The sequence below is a fragment of the Anolis sagrei genome, chromosome 7 (genome assembly GCF_037176765.1).
Source record: "Anolis sagrei isolate rAnoSag1 chromosome 7, rAnoSag1.mat, whole genome shotgun sequence".
In the NCBI taxonomy this organism is placed as follows: Eukaryota; Metazoa; Chordata; class Lepidosauria; order Squamata; family Dactyloidae; genus Anolis; species Anolis sagrei.
In genome coordinates this window covers 2,915,921-2,935,574 of record NC_090027.1, presented here as the reverse complement: position 1 = coordinate 2,935,574, position 19,654 = coordinate 2,915,921, and the positions used below count along the sequence as shown (strand labels likewise).

General features: G+C 43.9%; 1 protein-coding gene across 1 annotated transcript in view; it reads right to left on the bottom strand.

Annotated features, from left to right (window-relative positions):
* The window catches only part of LOC132782422 (disintegrin and metalloproteinase domain-containing protein 2-like), an 80,364-nt gene that overhangs the window by 60,544 nt on the left and 166 nt on the right, over positions 1-19,654 (bottom strand). Inside the window, exons 2-5 of the mRNA XM_067470854.1 lie at positions 14,697-14,776; positions 11,202-11,263; positions 7,713-7,791; positions 6,678-6,754 (exon numbers count right to left, since the gene is read on the bottom strand). Coding sequence (XP_067326955.1) covers positions 6,678-6,754; positions 7,713-7,791; positions 11,202-11,263; positions 14,697-14,776 — 298 coding nt within the window. The remainder of the gene's footprint in view (positions 1-6,677; positions 6,755-7,712; positions 7,792-11,201; positions 11,264-14,696; positions 14,777-19,654) is intronic.

Here is a 19,654-nt window from a genome sequence, read left to right as displayed (position 1 = left end):
GTGTCCTCTTGGATTCTTCGCTCACACTTGAGGCTCAGGTGTCGGCGGTATCCGGGAGGGCCTTTGCGCAACTGAGACTTGTGCGCCAACTGCGACCATACCTCGTGAAGGCTGATCTGGCCGGGGTGGTCCACGCCTTGGTCACCTCTAGAATGGACTACTGCAATGCGCTCTACGTGGGGCTGCCCTTGAAGACGGCTCGGAAACTTCAATTGGTCCAGCGGGCAGCAGCCAGGATGCTAACTGGAGCTCATTATCAAGAGAGGTCTACCCCTCTGTTTAAGGAGCTCCACTGGCTGCCATTTATTTTTCCGAGCCCAATTCAAGGTGCAGGTGCTCACCTACAAAGCCCTAAACGGTTTGGGACCACCCTACCTGCGTGACCGCATCTCCATCTACGAACCCACACGCTCGCTTCGATCATCTGGGGAGGCCCTGCTCGTGATCCCACCCACGTCGCAAGCGCGCTTGGTGGGGACACGGGACAGGGCCTTCTCCGTGGCGGCCCCCCGACTCTGGAACGCCCTTCCAAAAGATCTCCGACAGGCCCCTACATTAGCAGTTTTCAGAAGGAATTTAAAAACTTGGCTGTTCCGTTGTGCCTTCTCAGATTAGGAATCCCCATCCCAAGTCCTAGTAGCACTTTAGCACAATTAACATTGCTGCACACCGCACTATTTTAATCCTACGCCCCTCCTGCCATTTCAGCACTTTTAACCCCTGTACCCCACTGCGCAGCCGCACCAGTTTTAATAATGTCTTGATGTATTGCCATTGTTGTTTTTGCTTAATTGTTTGATTTGCTTTGTTATTGCTATGTTATGTTTTCTATTGTATTGTGTTTTGTGGCTTCGGCCTGTGTAAGCCGCATCGAGTCCTTCGGGAGATGCTCGCGGGGTACAAATAAAGTTAATAATAATAATAATAATAATAATAATAATAATCCTTAGTTTTGCCTTCTTAAGACTCAAGTGTAACCCTGCTTCTGGACTTCCTCCTCAACTTTCATCAGGAGCTGTCCCGTCGGGCACTGGAAGGTGCCCACATTTCGACTCAAGAAATATCATTACAATCACATCATCTATATCAGTGGTTCTCAACCTTTCTTTTTTTTCCCCAAATATTTTTAATTGGTTTTCTTAGAATACATCAATACCTTCAATAATCTTATATTCCATCCTCAATTCATTACATCAACCAAAGTGTATATATTAGGCCTGGGTAACAACGGAAAAATTTATTTCTAAAATCAATTCGTTTTTTTGGGGTTTTTTGCGTTCCGTTATTTAAAATAATTACAAAATTTTCCTTAAAAAAAGTTCGATATTTACGAAATTTTGTAAATGGTAAAAAAAATTACAAAACAATAACGAAACAATAACGAATCGATTCGTTGATGGCGGCCGCGATAGCGCAATACGCTAAAAAAACTTCTGAAGCTTCCCTCTCCCTCTGTTGTTGACTGTTGGTGTGATATTATAATTTTTTTTTTACTAATTAAACAAAAAAACAACTATAAAACTTGCCCCAGACATGCGGAAATAATAACGAAACGACCTCAAACCAATAACGAAACGAATACAAAACAAAATACGAAGCATTTACAAAACGTATTTAAAAATTCGTTTCGTTTTTAAGTTGCTCCAGAATGTCTAGGTTCTTGTGGGTTTTTTCGGGCTATAGAGCCATGTTCTAGAGGCATTTCTCCTGACGTTTCGCCTGCATCTATGGCAAGCATCCTCAGAGGTGTGAGGTCTGTTGGAAGTAGGAAAAATGGGTTTATATATCTGTGGAATGGCTGGGGTGGGGCAAGGAGCTCTTCCCTGCTGCAGTTAGGTGTGAATGTTTCAACTGACCACCTTCATTAGCATTTGAAGGCTTGCCTGAGCCTGGGAAAATCTGTTGCTGGGAGGTGTTAATCTGTGCCTGGTTTTTTCCTCTCTGTTGTTTAGCTGTTATAATTTTAGAGTTTTTTAATACTGGTAGCCAGATTTAGTTCATTTTCATGGTCTCTTCCTTTCTGTTGAAATTGTCCACATGCTTGTGGATTTCAATGGCTTCTCTGTGTAGTCTGACATGGTGGTTGTGAGAGTGGTCCAGCATTTCTGTGTTCTCAAATAATCTGCTGTGTCCAGGCTGGTTCATCAGGTGCTCTGCTATGGCTGACTTCTCTGGTTGAAGTAGTCTGCAGTTCCTTCCATGTTCCTTGATGTGTGTCTGGGCGCTGCGTTTGGTGGTCCCTATGTAGACTTGTCCACAGCTGCATGGTATACAGTAGACTCCTGCAGAGGTGAGAGGATCCCTCTTGTCCTTTGCTGAACGTAGCATTTGTTGGATTTTCTTGGTGGGTTTGTAGATTGTTTGTATGTTGTACAATTGTGGACAATTTCAACAAAAAGGAAGAGACCATGAAAATGAACAAAATCTGGCTACCAGTATTAAAAAACTCTAAAATTATAACGGCTAAACAACAGAGAGGAAAAAACCAGGCACAGATTAACACCTCCCAGCAACAGATTTTCCCAGGCTCAGGCAGGCCTTCAAATGCTAATGAAGGTGATCAGCTAAACATTCACACCTAACTGCAGCAGGGAAGAGCTCCTTGCCCCACCCCAGCCATTCCACAGATATATAAACCCATTTTCCTACTTCCAACAGACCTCACTACCTCTGAGGATGCTTGCCATAGATGCAGGCGAAACGTCAGGAGAAATGCCTCTAGAACATGGCTCTATAGCCCGAAAAAACCCACAAGAACCTAGTGATTCCAGCCATGAAAGCCTTCGACAATACAATGCTCCAGAATGGTTCGTTATCGCTTCGTTATTAAAAAATTAACGAATTTTTAACGAATTACGAATTAACGAAACGAAACCGCCCAGCCCTAGTATATATATCTTGCATACTTCCCCCCCCCACCTCTGTGTCCCCCCCCCTTCTGAGCCACTTCAATTTGCATTCTCTTTCCAAAATACCATTTCTTCTTGTGGAGTTAATTTCCCGTCTACTTCTTTTCAGCCATTCTCAATAAATGTTCCCCAAACTTTATCAAAATCATTTTCCTTCCATACCCCTTTCCTGACTCACAGCGGTGTACAACATAGAAAGGACAGGGTACAATTTACAAGATACAATCTAAAATCAATCCAGCAATAACCAAAAAACATCGTCAGACACATCAACAATATCACTAATACAAAAAGCCATTCGCGTCGTCTCATCATTAAGCCACAATCCAGTATCATTTTCCGTTGTTCCATTCCTGTCGTCCTTACCAATTATTGCACTTCTTGTTCGAACGCCTTCTTGAACAGCCAAGTCTTTAGTTTCCTGCGGAATATCATCAGGGAAGGAGCCAGTCTGATGTCCACGGGAAGGGTGTTCCACAGCTGAGGAGCCACCACCGAGAAGGCCCTGTCTCTCGTCCCCGCCAGGCGTGCCTGTGAGGCAGGCGGGATCGAGAGCAGGGCCTCCTCGGACGATGTCAAAGTTCTCGTGGGCTTGTAGGCCGAGATGCGGTCGGATAGGTATCTTGGGTCGGAACCGTTCGGGGCTTTAAAGGCCAACGCCAGCACCTTGAATTGAGCTCGGTAGCAGATCAGCAGCCAATGGAGTTGGTACAACAAGGGCGTTGTATGCTCCCTGCGTCCTGCTCCTGTTAGTAACATGGCTGCCGCACGCTGGACCAGTTGAAGCTTCCGGGCCGTCTTCAAGGGCAACCCCACGTAGAGAGTGTTGCAGTAGTCTAAGCGGGATGTAACCAGAGCGTGGACTACCATGGCCAAGTCAGACCTCCCGAGCTACGGGTGCAGCTGGCGCACGAGCCTAAGCTGTGCAAATGCTCCCCTGGTCACCGCCGAGACCTGGGGCTCAAGGCTCAACGATGAATCCAGGATCACACCCAAGCTGCGAACCTGCGTCTTCAGGGGGAGTGCGACCCCGTCCAACACAGGCTGTAACCCTATACCCTGTTCGGCCTTTCGACTGACCAGGAGTATCTTTATCTTGTCTGGATTCAATTTCAATTTGTTTGCCCTCATCCAGACCGTCACAGCGGCCAAGCACCGGTTCAGGACCTGGACAGCCTCCTTAGTAGCAGGTGGGAAGGAGTGACAGAGTTGGACATCATCTGCGTACAGATGACACCGCACCCCAAAACTCCGGATGATCTCTCCCAGCGGCTTCATGTAGATATTAAACAGCATGGGGGGCAGTATTGAGCCCTGTGGAACCCCACAAGTCAAAGGTTGTGGAGGTTCTTCAATTGATATGTTTATTTTACCTTTGCAATTCTTCACTATCAGTAATCTTGCTGCAGTTAACATGTTATCTATTGCATCTTTCTCTGTTTTTTTCCAATTTATTAACATTATATAGTGACAACAATGCAATACTTGCACTTTTCCCTATCTCCATATCCATTATAGCTTCTATCTCTCCAAATACCTTCCCCCTTTCTAATGCTGCAACCCCTGAATCCAGTTCCTCATGTTGTAGAGACCCCCAACCATAACATTATTTTCGTTGCTACTTCACAACTGTCATTTTGCTACTGTTATGGATCATAATGTAAATATCTGATATGCAGGATGTATTTTCATTCACTGGACCAAATTTGGCACAAACACCCAATACACCCAAATTTGAATACTGGTGGGGTTTGGGTGGGTTGCTTTTGTCTTTTGGGAGTTGTAGTTGCTGGGATTTATAGTTCACCTAAAGAGCATTCTGAACTCCACCAACAATGGAATTGAACCAAACTTGACACACAGAACTCCCATGTCCAAGAGAAAACACTAGAAGGGTTTGGTGGGCATTGACCTTGAGTTTAGGAGTTGTAGTTCACTCAAACAATGATGGATCTGGACCAAACTAGGCATGAATGCTCAATAAGCCCAAATGTGAACAGTGGCGGAGTTTGGGGAAAATAGATCTTGACATTTGGTAGTTGTAGACGCTGGGATTGATAGTTCACAAACAATAAAAGAGCATTCCAAATCACACTAATGATATAATTGGATCAAACTTCCATGACCAACAGACAATACTGTGTTTTTTGATGGTCTTTGGTGACCCCCCTGACAACGCCTCATGACCCCCCCCCCCCCCCCCGGATCCTGACCCCCAGGTTGAGAAACACTGATCTATATAAATAAAAATGTAATGTTCGTTTGTGGTATTAACATAACTGAAATTAACACCAAATTTGGACACAATACACCTGTCAGGCCAACGAGTGACTGTCACTCATAAAAACACTGAAAAACATAGCAGAAGGGACTTAAAAAGCCAAAAACCAAAATATACATTACAATGCATGTGCAAAACCACATATATACACAAACACACAGATATACACATATTCACAAATATATGCATGCACATATATGCATATATACACACATAAAACACACAGACTGGGCCACAGCAACGTGTGGCAGGGGACAGCTATATAAATAAAAATGTAATGTTCATAACTCAAAAACCACTGAACGAATTGACACCAAATTTGGACACAATACACCTGTCAGGCCAACGAGTGATTGTCACTCATAAAAACACTGAAAAACATAGCAGAAGGGACTTAAAAAGCCAAAAACCAAAATATACATTACAATGCATGCGCAAAACCACATATATACACAAACACAGAGATATACACATATTCACAAATATATGCATGCACATATATGCATATATACACACATAAAACACACAGACACAGACTGGGCCACAGCAACGTGTGGCAGAGGACAGCTATATAAATAAAAATGTAATGTTCATAACTCAAAAACCACTGAACGAATTGACACCAAATTTGGACACACAACACCTATCAGGCCAGGGAGTGACCATCACTCAAAAAACACTGAAAAACACAGCAGAAGACACTTAAAAAGCCCCAAAAAATTCAAAATTACATATACACACACACATGTACACACACAAACACACATATATACACATATACACAAATATATGCACATAGAAAACACATATACACAGACTAGGCCACAGCAATGCATGGCAGGGGGCAGCTAGTCTATTATACTACTATGGAAATACTCCAAACTCATGATGGCATCCTTGGCCTATCACATCTGGTTCTTAGCCATCCTCCAACAACTTTCCAATAACTATTCATATGTTGATCTCTCATCCTGACTTTAGGCACCATCTTTCCTCCTGATTCTGTCCCTTGGGGGCCATTGCTATAACTGGACACCTTGCCAGCAAAGTTGTGCATTTCCTTCACCACTTGCACCACCTGCTCATTGACCCTTCACTCCATGATGAAGTGGACTTTAGCCAATGAATGCTTATGTTCCGGACTCCTCTCTCTCCTTTTCAAAGATACTCCAGGAAAGAGTTTTTGGCATCTGGAGCTCGACCTGGAAACCAGACTAGATGGGCAACTGGCCCAAGCTCAGCTCTCTTACTTTTTTTTCATGTCAGAAGCGACTTGAGAAACTGCAAGTTGCTTCTGGTGTGAGAGAACTGGCCGTCTGCAGGGACATTGCCCAGAGAGGCCTGGATGTTTTACCATCCAGTGGGAGGCTTCCTTCATGTCCCCACATGAGAAGTTGGAGCTGACAGATGGGACCTCAGGTCAGCAGTTCAGCTGGCACAAGGGTATAACACATTGCTTCACCGCGGCTCCTCTAGTTCTCTCTTACCTGAGCCCAGAACAGGTGTTGAGTATTGCAACTGAGTTGGGGATGCCTTGGATATATCCTCGATAGAAGCATTCTCTCTACAAATATTAGAAGGGGGAAATTAAACAATTCAACTTAGTACAGTTTCATGAGATTACCGGCTAACTTGTCTTACATACAGATTTTTTTTTAGTTGAAAATCTCATTCATTTGAACCTCTTGGAAATTCACATCCTGTCTGCTTGAGGCAGGTGTAAATGTTGCAATTGGCCACCTTCATTAGAATTGAATGGCCTTGTAGCTTCAAAACATGGCTGCTTCCTGCCTGGGGGAATCCTTTGTTGGGATGTGTTACCTGGCCCTGATTGTTTCCTGTCTGGAATTCCCCTGTTTTCAAAGTGCTGCTCTTTATTTACTGTCCTAATTTTAGAGTTTTTTTAAATACTGGTAGCCAAATTTTGTTCCATTTTCATGGTTTCCTCCTTTCTGTTGAAATTGTCCATTCACACTTGCCTCCAACAGACAAGAGTTCTTTCTCCCACCCTGGACATAATTCCACAGATATATAAGCCCCACTCGTTTAGTTTCCAACTTCTCACAACTTCTGAGGATGGCTGCCATAGATGCAGCCGAAACGTCAGGAGAGAATGCTTCTGGAACATGGCCATACAGCCCGGAAAACACACAACAACCCAGTGATTCCGGCCATGAAAGCCTTCGACAACACACTGAACAAATAATGCTCTGTTTACGAATGAACAGGGTTTGGTAAACAAACAAGATGAACTTGAAGTCCTAGAGTCCGGCCGTGAAAGCCACTGGCAATAAATTATTATTATTATTATTATTATTATTATTATTATTTTAGTTTTATTATTATATTATATTATATTATATTATATTATATTATATTATATTATAAATATATAATATATTATATTAGTTACAGTATTTTTGCAAATTTCTTTGGGAGATAAAAAATACATCTCTCTAATTCAAAAGAAAACAGTATGCAAAATTCAAACTACAAAAAGAAGACAACAAAGAACTCTTTACCTGAATATGTGGGGAACTGGGGTGTACAAAGCCCCCTCGGTTGTAGGTGTAAACCATGAAGTCGTTTGGCAAAAACGTTCTGAAAACAAGCATAACAAAACGGCATTTCCTCAAAGTGGACAATCAACGACACCAAAGGAAAAAACCTCCCTGGGATGTCAGAAAAAAATTAAATAGAAAAACTCTACAAATATAGTGAAAGCTGGGCTTGCCCATCAGCAAATGATTGTGCCATTACTGCTCAAGGAGGGAGCTTTGAGATGGTTGAACAGAAGCTCTCCGGAGCTCTAGGTGCTCTTACTGCCTATTACAGGGAAAACCAGCTGATCCCCAACCCATCTAAAACATGTGCCTTTCATCTCAAGAACAGAGAAGCATCCCGAGCACTCAAGACCACCTGGGAAGGAATCCCGCTGGAGCATTGCAGCGCACCCAAATACCTGGGAGTCACTCTGGACCGTGCCCTGACCTAAAAGAAGCACTGCCTGAATATCAAGCAAAAAGTGGGCGCTAGAAACAATATCATACGAAAGCTGACTGGCACAACCTGGGGATCACAACGAGATACAGTGAAGACATCTGCCCTTGCGCTGTGCTACTCTGCTGCTGAGTACAGATGCCCAGTGTGGAACACATCTCACCACGCTCAAACAGTAGATGTGGCTCTTAATGAGACATGCCGAATTATCACAGGGTGCCTGCGCCCCACACCACTGGAGAAATTACACTGCTTAGCCGGTATTGCACCACCTGACATCCGCCGGGAAGGAGCGGCCAATAGTGAAAGGACCAAGGCGGAAACATCTCCAGCTCATCCCCTGTTTGGGTATCAGCCAGCACGTCAACGACTTAAATCTAGAAATAGTTTTCTAAGATCTACAGAGACACTCGCTGGAACATCCCAGCAAGCGAGAGTCCAAAAGTGGCAGGCCCAAACGCAGAACCTCAATCTGTGGGTAATACCAGATGAGAGACTCCCTCCTGGGCACACAGAGGACTGGGCGACTTGGAAGGCGCTGAACAGACTGCGCTCGGGCACCACGAGATGCAGAGCCAACCTTCAGAAATGGGGCCACAAAGTGGAATCCACAACATGTGAGTGTGGAGAAGAGCCAACCACTGACCACCTGCTGCAATGCAACCTGAGCCCTGCCACATGCACCATGGAGGACCTTCTTGCGGCAACACCAGAGGCACTCCAAGTGGCCAGAGACTGGTCAAAGGACATCTAATCAACTACCAAACTCACACATTTTGTATTTTTTCTGTTTGTTTGCTTTGTTCTGTTAGAAATGTAATATAATTGACTGGCTGCCCTGACACGAGAAAAAAATAAATAAAATCAACAACTGTGCTACTAAAATAGGTGGATGCCACCAAAATGCAATACATATAAAATATTAAAGGAGAAGTAACCTGTCTTATCTTCATGATAGACATATTTTGTGATAAGGAAGGGTTCCTTACATTTTCCTCCTCTGGGGCCTCTTCTACACTGTCATATAAAATCCAGATTGTCTGATTTGAACTGGATTATATGGCAGTGTAGACTCATATAATCCAGGTCGCTTCAACACTGTGGCGCAGTGCATTAAACCCCTGTGCCGGCAGGACTGAAGACTGACAGGTCGAAGGTTCGAATCCGAGGAGAGCGCGGATGAGCTCCCTCTATCAGCTCCAGCTCCCCATGCGGGGACATGAGAGAAGCCTCCCACAAGGATGGTAAAAACATCAAAACATCCGTGCGTCCCCTGGGCAACATCCTTGTAGGCGGCCAATTCTCTCACACCAGAAGCAACTTGCAGCTCAAGTCGCTCTTGACACGACAAAAAAAAAATCCCAGGTTATCTGATTTATATGAGTCCCTCCTGCCATACAATCTGAGATAAGCAGATAATCTGGAATCAGATCCTGGGGTATAAGGACAGTGTAGAAAGGGTACAAATTGTGGATTATCTGCTTTTATAATCTGGATTACATGGCAGTGTAGAAGAAGTCTGCTCCCCTATTATGCATCGGGAGATTGTGGTCCCTTCCACCCAGCCAAATAATCCAGATTGTCAAAGAAGATAGTCCACATTATTTGCTTTGAACTAGACTATATGAGTCTACACTGCTATATAATCCTCCATGATGACATGATGGCAGCAGCCTTGGACAGCAATGGCTCCCAAAGTGACCAGTTTAAGGTGGAATCGGGTGTCAAACAGGACTGGAAATCATCCATCAGACAGATGGCTAGCTATTTAACTTCAGCAGACTGAAAGCCAAAGCCAAGGTTACAACAACATCTGTTATAGAGCTCCAGTATGCTGATGACAACGTCGTCTGTGTGCATTCAGAAGAAGACCTACAAGCCACTCCCAACACCTTTGCAGAAGTATACCTGTCACTGAACATCAAGAAAACCAAAGTGCTGTTCCAGAAGTCACCAGCCAGTCCCTCTCTAATGCCAGAAATACAGCGTAACGGTGTAACATTAGAAAATGTGGACCATTTCCGCTCCCTTGGCAGCCACCTGCCCACAAAAGTCAACATTGGCACTGAAATTCAACACTGCCTGAGTGCAGCATTTTTCCGAATGAAGCAGAGAGTGTTTCAGGACCGGGACATCCGTAGGGAGACCAAGGTGCTTGTTTATAGAGCAATTGTCCTCCCAACCCTGCTCTATGCCTGCGAAACGTGGACTATCTACAGACGTCACATGCAACTCCTGGAACGATTCCGTCAGCGCTGCCTCCGGAAAATCCTGCAAATCTCTTGGGAAGACAGGCGGACAAACGTCAGCATGCTGGAAGAAGGAAAGACCACCAGCACTGAAGCGATGGTCCTCCGCCATCAACTCTGCTGGACCGGCCATGTTGTCTGGATGCCTGACCACCGTCTCCCAAAGCAGTTGCTCTACTCTAAACTCAAGAACGGGAAAAGGAATGTTGGAGGGCAGGAAAAGAGATTGAAAGATGGCCTCAAAACCAACCTTAAAAACTCTGGCATAGACACTGAGAACTGGGAAGCCCTGGCCCTTGAGCAGTCTAACTGGAGGTCAGCTGTGACCAGCAGTGCTGTAGAATTTGAAGAGGCATGAATGGACGGCGAAAGAGAGAAATGTGCCAAGAGGAAGGTATGTCAAGCCAACCCCAACTGGGACCGCCTTCCACCTGGAAACCAATGCCCTCACTATGGGAGAAGATGCAGATCAAGAAGAGGACTTCACAGTCACCTACAGACCCATCGCCAGGATACCACTCTTGAAGGACTATCATCATCAGACTACAAGGAATCACCTAAGTAAGTAAGTAATAATCCAGTTCTAAGCAGATAATCTGGATTTTATATAGCAGTGTAGAAGGGGCCTGTTAATAATATGCGAAATATCCTTCAAGTCATCCTTCAGGAAAAGGAAGATGACTGGAGGGACCTTGAAGGCTTGGCCAGCTTCCGAACAATCCTAATCAGACAAAATCAAAAAGAATATAGACGGTCACTCACTGTTGCATCAGGTGAACCGTGTACGGCTTCTTATTGATCGTGATGATATACGTCTGCTTGCCCTGTAACATTCAGGAACAAACAAAGACAAAGACAGACACTCATCAGGATAGTATTGCAAAACTGTATTTGTTCTGTCCCGCGCTGGGCTTGTGACAGTTGTACTTTTCTATAGAACGTATGCTTTAAGCCCAGCGGGAAGCCAGAGCGCCTCAAAGAGAGGTTCTCAGGGATTTTTCTGAAGTCTTTAGAGTCTTTCATGATACAACAAAGTCTTTATTATGGAACAAACAACAAATCTTCAATGGTTCAAACAACACTTCAAGGCTTTCTTAGTCTAATCCTCAATGGACTGGCACTTGACTTTGATTAACTGTACTTTCTCTGTAGGAAAAAACCTTATTTAACCTCTCCCAGGCTGTTTACTATCTATGCCTCATCGGTGTGGGCCCTACTACCGATTCCAAATGCGTCTGGGTATCGAGTAGACCTACCAGCCGAGGCTCGTAGATATTTCAGCTGGAGTTCCGTGGATCTGTAATGCTATCCTCCCTCTGAGAATTCTTAGAAAACTTCAGGGCTGTTTTCCCTCCGATTACTGTGAGGCTGAGAGGCTGTGAGCTCTCAGCCAGAGCCTTGGGACCTTTTCCCTGGAATTTCTGTTTCTGTTTCCCCAGATGTTATTGAGAAAGGAAGTTTTTCTACAGGACGAGCTGGTCTACGTCCTATAGTGTGAGACTGCCCAAAAATGGCTCCTTTCCCTCCCAGAGCCCTGAACAAGGGGCGGAACCAAAGCTTAATTACACATCCCGCCTCGACTACTGCAACGCTCTCTACGTGGGGCTGCCCTTAAAGACGGCCCGGAAGCTTCAGCTAGTCCAGCGCGTGGCAGCCATGTTACTAACAGGAGCAGGACGCAGGGAGCATACAACGCCCTTGTTGTTCCAGCTCCACTGGCTGCCGATTTGCTACCGGGCCCAATTTAAGGTGCTGGTGTTATCCTACAAAGCCCTAAACGGTTCCGGCCCAAAATACCTTTCGGACCGCATCTCGGCCTATGAGCCCACGAGGACTTTGAGATCGTCTGGGGAGGCCCTTCTCTCGATCCCGCCTGCGTCACAGGCACGCCTGGCGGGGACGAGGGAAAGGGCCTTCTCAGTGGTGGCCCCCCGGCTGTGGAACACCCTCCCTGTTGACATCAGACAGGCGCCCTCCCTTATGTCCTTCCGGAAGAGCCTGAAGACATGGCTATTCGAGAAGGCATTTAACTAAATGCTACAGTAACTGGAAATGACAACTGGAACGGAATGTAGACTACGAGATTGGTTATGATTCTATGATAAGACGAAGCGGATTAATTTAGTGTAATTAGATGATAGTGTATTAGTGATATTTTGTTTTTGTAGTTGTAGTTTATTGTGAAATATGTTTTTTATATGTTGTACACCGCCGCGAGTCGCCCTAGGGCTGAGAGCGGCGGTTAACAAATGCAGCAAATAAATAAATAAATAATAAATAATTATGATAGACAGGAGGTCTGCCCTATGACTGCAGGTAACAGAAAGAAAATAGAGTTGGAGCTCCTGGTACAGCCATACCAGAACAGTATTTCTGCACAACACACGAACCCTCTCCTTTGCCGTTTTGTTTTGGGATGCTGGAAGCAGCAGTAAAGGTTTTAATGGCGAAAAGATGATGTTTGCGGACACTAAGATCCCTATCATGAAAATATCACTGCAGATTTGATAAATGTGAATTTAATATGATGTGTGGGAGTGAATGGAAGAATGAGAGGATGTATGTATGAGTAGAGTTAATAATTTTGGAGACACCAATTCTAAAAGACCAAGGCCTGCAATGACTAACCTACCTGCTTGCTGGACTGTAATTAGAAGTTGCTAATAAGAACTGAAAAGTAAAATCTAATAAGAACTGGACAGAGATGATAACAAGAGAGTGTGGATATTCTATTGTGTGTTTTGTTTGCCGGGGGGGGGGGGCGGTGTCGTTTTGCGCATGTGCTGTGGCATCTTTTGGCTTTTTAAGTCCCTTCCACTGTGTTTTTCAGTGTTTTTATGAGTGATGGTCACTCATTGGCCTGAGAGGTGTCTTGCGTCCAAATTTGGTGTCAATTCGTCCAGTGGTTTTTGAGTTATGTTCACCCCCCAAGTGAACATTACATTTTTATTTATATAGACTAGCCGTCCCCTGCCACGCGTTGCTGTGGCCCACATGGGGGTTCTGTGTGGGAGGTTTGACCCAAATGTCAAGATTCTATTTTCCCCAAACTCCACCAATGTTCACATTTGGGCATCTTGAATTTTCGTGTAGAGTTTGATCCAGATCCATTATTGTTTGAGTTCATGGTAATCTCTGGATGTAGGTGAACTACAACTCCCAAACTCAAGATCAATGCCCACCAAACCCTTATAGTGTTTTCTGTTGTTCATGGGAGTCCTGTATGCCACATTTGGTTTTTAGTTCAATTCCATAATTGGTGGAGTTCAGAATGCTCTTTGATTGTAGGTTAACTATAAATCCCAGCAACTACAACTCCCAAATGACAAAATCAATGTTTTGAGTGATGGTCATTTATTGAATTAGTAGGTGTCTTGTGTCCAAATTTAGTGTCAATTCGTCCAGTGGTTTTTGAGTTATGTTTATCCCACAAACGAACATTACATTATTATTTATATAGAGTAGCCATCCCCTGCCACGCGTTGCTGTGGCCCAGTCTGGTGGTCATGGGGGTTCTGTGTGGGAGGTTTGGCCCAATTCTATCATTGGAGGGGTTCAGAATGCTCTGTGATTGTAGGTGAACTATAAATCCAGCAACTACAACTCCCAAATGTCAAGATTCTATTTTCCCCAAACTCTACCAGTGTTCACATTAGCACATATCGAGTATTCGTGTAGAGTTTGGTCCAGATCCATCATTGTTTGAGTCCACAGTGGTCTCTGGATGTAGGTGAACTACAACTCCCAAACTCAAGGTCAATGCCCACCAAACCCTTCCAGCTTTTTCTGTTGGTCATGGGAGCCCTGTGTGCTAAGTTTGGCTCAATTCTATCATTGGTGGAGTTCAGAATGCTCTTTGATTGGAGGTGAACTATAAATCCCAGCAACAACAACTCCCAAATGACAAACTCATAATTTTTTGAGTGATGGTCACTGATTGTGTTGTGAGACGTTTTGTTGCCAAATTTGGTGTGATTTCGTTCATTGGTTCTTTTGTTTTTAAGGTACTCATTATGCACAGAGCATTTTGATATAGATAGATAGATTATTTGCTTCATTTACAGCCTGCCTTTCTCACCTGGTGTAATCAAATGCGCAAAATTCAAACCTGTAAGTGCGAGAGGACAACTGTATCCTGCTTTCTGGCCACTTTGTTTCATTCCTGATCTGCTGCATAAACATTTCAAACGATTCTCTGTTTATTATAAAGTGATCCTTCTGGAAAACAAAGCTCCCAATAATAGCAGTTCTCCATACCGCATCTTCTTCAAAGCCATCTTCAGTGAGGTTGGAGAGGACTTTCTGGGGGTACGTGATATGCAAAAACGTCTGGCCATCTGGAGAGAAGAGGAAAACACAATGGTCATGGTTAGTGAACAATTTATTTAAAAAAATCTATGGAAATTGAGTTTTAAAATCTGTTTTTTTATGACTTCTAGGACACCTTAGAACCCGATTCGTATATGTTGTGTTATTAGCTCTCTTTTTTTTAAACTGTGTTACTTCGTTTACTACAAGAGTGTCTCAAGCCTGTAATATAAAAGCCTCAAAGTAAAAGCTCACAAGAAAGCCCCAGCCAATTAAAAAAAGGGGAAAATACATCAATACAAGGCAGTAAAAAGATTTAAAAGGAAACATTTTCTCCCCACATCGTCACACATAAAAAGACAACTGAAAAAGGACTGAAGTAGTGCAATGTCATCTCACTATCTAAAGGAAGTATAAATACTTTGGTTTATGTTATGGAAACCTTGTTTGTGTTGTAACAATATTTTTCTACAAGAAAGGCCTCCGGAAGGAAGATAATAATATTATTATGTTATTAATAATTATTATTAATAAATATTATTAATGTTATTAGCTTTTTGAGACGGTAGAACAGAAGCTCTCCGAAGCTCTAGGTCAGTGGTTCTCAACCTGGGGGTCGGGACCCCTGGAGGGGTCGCGAGGGGGGGTCAGAGGGGTCACCAAAGACCATCACAGACAGTATTTTCTGTTGGTCATGGGAGTTCTGTGTGGGAAGTTTGGACCAATTCTATCATTGGTGGGGTTCAGAACGCTCCTTGATTGTAGGTGAACTATAAATCCCAGCAAGTACAACTCCCAAATGTCAAAGTCTATTTTCCCCAAACCCCACCAGTGTTCATATTTGGGCATATTGAGTATCCATGCCAAGTTTGGTCTATACCTATCATTGTTTGAGCCCACAGTGCTCTCTGGATGTAGGCGCACTTCAACTCCCAAACTCAAGGTCAATGCCCACCAAACCCTTCCAGTATTTTCTGTTGGTCATGGGAGTTCTGTGTGCCGAGTTTGGTTCAATTCTATTGTTGGTGGGGTTCAGAATGCTCTTTGTTTGCAGGCTAACTGTAAATCCCAGTGATTACAACTCCCAAATGACACAATCAATCTCTCCGCCAACCCCACCAGTATTCAAATTTGGGCATACCGGGTATTTGTGCCAAATTTTCTCCAGTGAATGAAAATACATTCTGCAGATCATTATTTACATGGTGATTCATAATGTTAGGGTTCTGGTTGGGGGTCACCACAACATGAGGAACTGTATTAAGGGGTCGCGGCATTAGGAAGGTTGAGAACCACTGCTCTAGGTGCTCTCACTGCCTATTACAGGGAAAACCAGCTGATCCCCAACCCATCCAAAACACAGACATGTGCCTTTCATCTCAAGAACAGAGAAGCATCCCGAGCTCTGAAGATCACCTGGGAAGGAATCCCACTGGAATATTGCAGCGCACCCAAATACCTGGGAGTCACTCTGGACCGTGCTCTGACCTACAAGAAGCACTGCCTGAACATCAAGCAAAAAGTGGGAGCTAGAAACAATATCATACAAAAGCTGATTGGCACAACCTAGGGATCACAACCAGACACAGCGAAGACATCTGCCCTTGCACTATGCTACTCTGCTGCTGAGTACGCATGCCCAGTGTGGAACACATCTCACCACACTAAAACAGTGGATGTGGCTCTTAATGAGACATGCCGCATTTTCACGTGGTGTCTGCGCCCTACACCACTGGAGAAATTACACTGCTTAGCCGGTATTGCACCACCTGACACACACCGGGAAGTGGCAGCCAATAGTGAAAGGACCAAGGCAGAGACATCTCCAGCTCATCCCTTGGTTGGGTATCAGCCAGCACGTCAACGACTTACATCAAGACATAGTTTTCTAAGATCTACAGAGACACTCGCTGGAACACCTCAGCAAGCGAGAGTCCAAAAGTGGCAGGCTCAAACTCAGAACCTCAACCAATGGCTGATACCAAATGAGAGACTCCCCCCTGGGCACAGAGAAGACTGGGCGACTTGGAAGGCTCTGAACAGACTGCGCTCTGGCACCACGAGATGCAGAGCCAACCTCAAAAAATGAGGCCACAAAGTGGAATCCTCGACATGCGAGTGTGGAGAAGAGCAAACCACTGACCACCTTCTGCAATGCAACCTGAGCCCTGCCACATGATGCACAAGGGAGGACCTCCTTGAGGCAACACCAGAGGCACTCCAAGGGGCCAGAGACTGGTCAAAGGACATCTAATCAACTACCAAGCTTGCAAATTTTGTGTTTTGTCTGTTTGTTTGTTTGTTTGTTTGCTTTGTTCTGTTAGAAATGTAATATGGTTGCTCTGACACGACAAATAAATAAATAAACAGATAAAAAGCTTTTTGAAGGCTTATGCCACAAAATATAGGGTCAGGGTCATATAAGAAAGATCATTTAAGATCTTATAAGTGTGGATATATAAGGCCCCTTCTACACTGCTATATATATAATTCGGATTATCAAAGTAGATAATCCATATTATCTGCTTTGAATTGGATTATATGAGTCTACACTGGCACAGAATCCAAAGCAGACAATATGGATTGTATACGGCAGTGTAGAACGAACCCAGTTCTGAATCCAGATTACCTGCTTTGAACTGGATTATGAGTCTTCACTGCCATATAATCCAAAGCAGACAATCTGGATTGTATACGACAGTGTAGAAGGAACCCGGTTTGAATCCAGATTACCTTCTTTGAACTGGATTATATGAGTCTTCACTGCCATATAATCCAAAACAGACAATCTGGATTGTATACGGCAGTGTAGAAGGAACCCGGTTCTGAATCCAGATTACTTTCTTTGAACTGGATTATGAGTCTTCACCACCATATAATCCAAAGCAGACAATCTGGATTGTATACGGCAGTGTAGAAGGAACCCGGTTCTGAATCCAGATTACCTTCTTTGAACTGGATTATATGAGTCTTCACTGCCATATATTCCAAAACAGACAATCTGGATTATATACAGCAGTGTAGAAGGAACCCGGTTCTGAATCCAGATTACCTTCTTTGAACTGGATTATATGAGTCTTCACTGCCATATAATCCAAAGCAGATAGAAGTGTACAAGGAGCCCCTCGTTTCTGAATCCAGATTAGTTCCTTTGAACTGGATTATATGAGTCTACATTGCCACAGAATCCAAATCAATTAATCTAGATTATATACGGCAGTGTAGAACGAACCCCAGTCCTGAATCCTGATTATCTGCTTTGAACTGGATTACATGAGTCTACACTGCCACAGAATCCAAATAAGATAATCTGAATGTATAAGGCAGTGTAGAAGGGGTCCCCATTTCTGAATTTAGATTACCTGCTTTGAACCAGATTATATGAGTCTACACTACCACAGAATCCAAATCAATTAATCTGGATTGTATATGGCAGTGTAGAACGAACCCCAGTTCTGAATCCAGATTACCTTCTTTGAACTGGATTATATGAGTCTTTACTGCCATAGCATCCAAAGCAGATAGAAGTGTACAAGGAGCCCCTCGTTTCTGAATCCAGATTAGTTTCTTTGAACTGCCACAGAATCCAAATCAGATAATCTGGATTGTATTTGGGTGTGAAGAAGAGGTCCCTATTTCTTTGAACCGGATTATATGAGTCTACACTGCTATAGCATCCAAAGCAGATAATCTGGATTGTATTCGGGGGTGAAGAAGGGGTCCCCATTTCTGAATCCAGATTACCTTCTTTAAACCGGATTATATGAGTCTTCACTGCCATATAATCCAAAGCAGATAGAATGAGCCCCTCGTTTCTGAATCCGGATTAGTTTCTTTGAACTGGATTATATGAGTCTACACTGCCATAGCATCCAAAGCAGATAATCTGGATTGTATACGGAAGTGTAGAAGAGCCCCCTGCTTCTGAATCCAGATTACCTTCTTTGAACTGGATTAAATGAGTCTACACTGCCAAAGCATCCAAAGCAGATAATCTGGATTGTATACGGAAGTGTAGAAGAGCCCCCTGCTTCTGAATCCAGATTACCTTCTTTGAACTGGATTATATGAGTCTACACTGCCAAAGCATCCAAAGCAGATAATCTGGATTGTATACGACAGTGTAGAAGGGGTCCCCATTTCTGAATCCTGGTTATCTGCTTTTAACCAGATTATATGAGTCTACACTGCCACAGAAACCAAAGCAGATACTCTGGATTGTATTCAGCGGTGAAGAAGGGATCCCCATTTCTAAATCCAGATTAGGTACCTTCTTTGAACCGGATTATATGAGTCTACACTGCAATAGCATCCAAAGCAGATAATCTGGATTGTACACGGCAGTGTAGAAGGGGGTCCCCTGTTTCTGAATCCAGATTACCTTCTTTGAACCGGATTATATGAATCTACACTGCCATAGAATCCAAAGCAGACAATCTGGATTCAGAAACTGGCTTCCATGGCAGTGTAGACGAGGGTTGGGATTTGCAGTTTGGGGGAAACCATCACCCTTTGCCAGTGAAGGCTAAGGACTTTGTAGAACTACAACTCCCGAGATCCTGCAACATTTGAGTCATGGCTGTTAAAACGGCATCAAACTGCATTAACTTTGCAGTGTGGGCGATGGCGCCCTTAGTTATTCTTGGCAGCCTTTCCAGGCTTCTCTTGTTCTGTGGATCTGCTTTGAACTGGGTTATCTGTGAACTGAGTCCACACTGCCATATAATCCGGTTTTTATACAGCTGTGGGAAAGAAAGACGCCTCCTATGGGAGGAAAAAGGGACAACATGAAATGCTGTTTGGGTCTCCCGCAGTTGAGGACTTCAACTCCCAGAAGCCTCGGCCAGCTTAGCCAACAGCTAGGCATTCTGGGAGTTGAAGTCCAAAACGCTTCCAAGGCCTACACG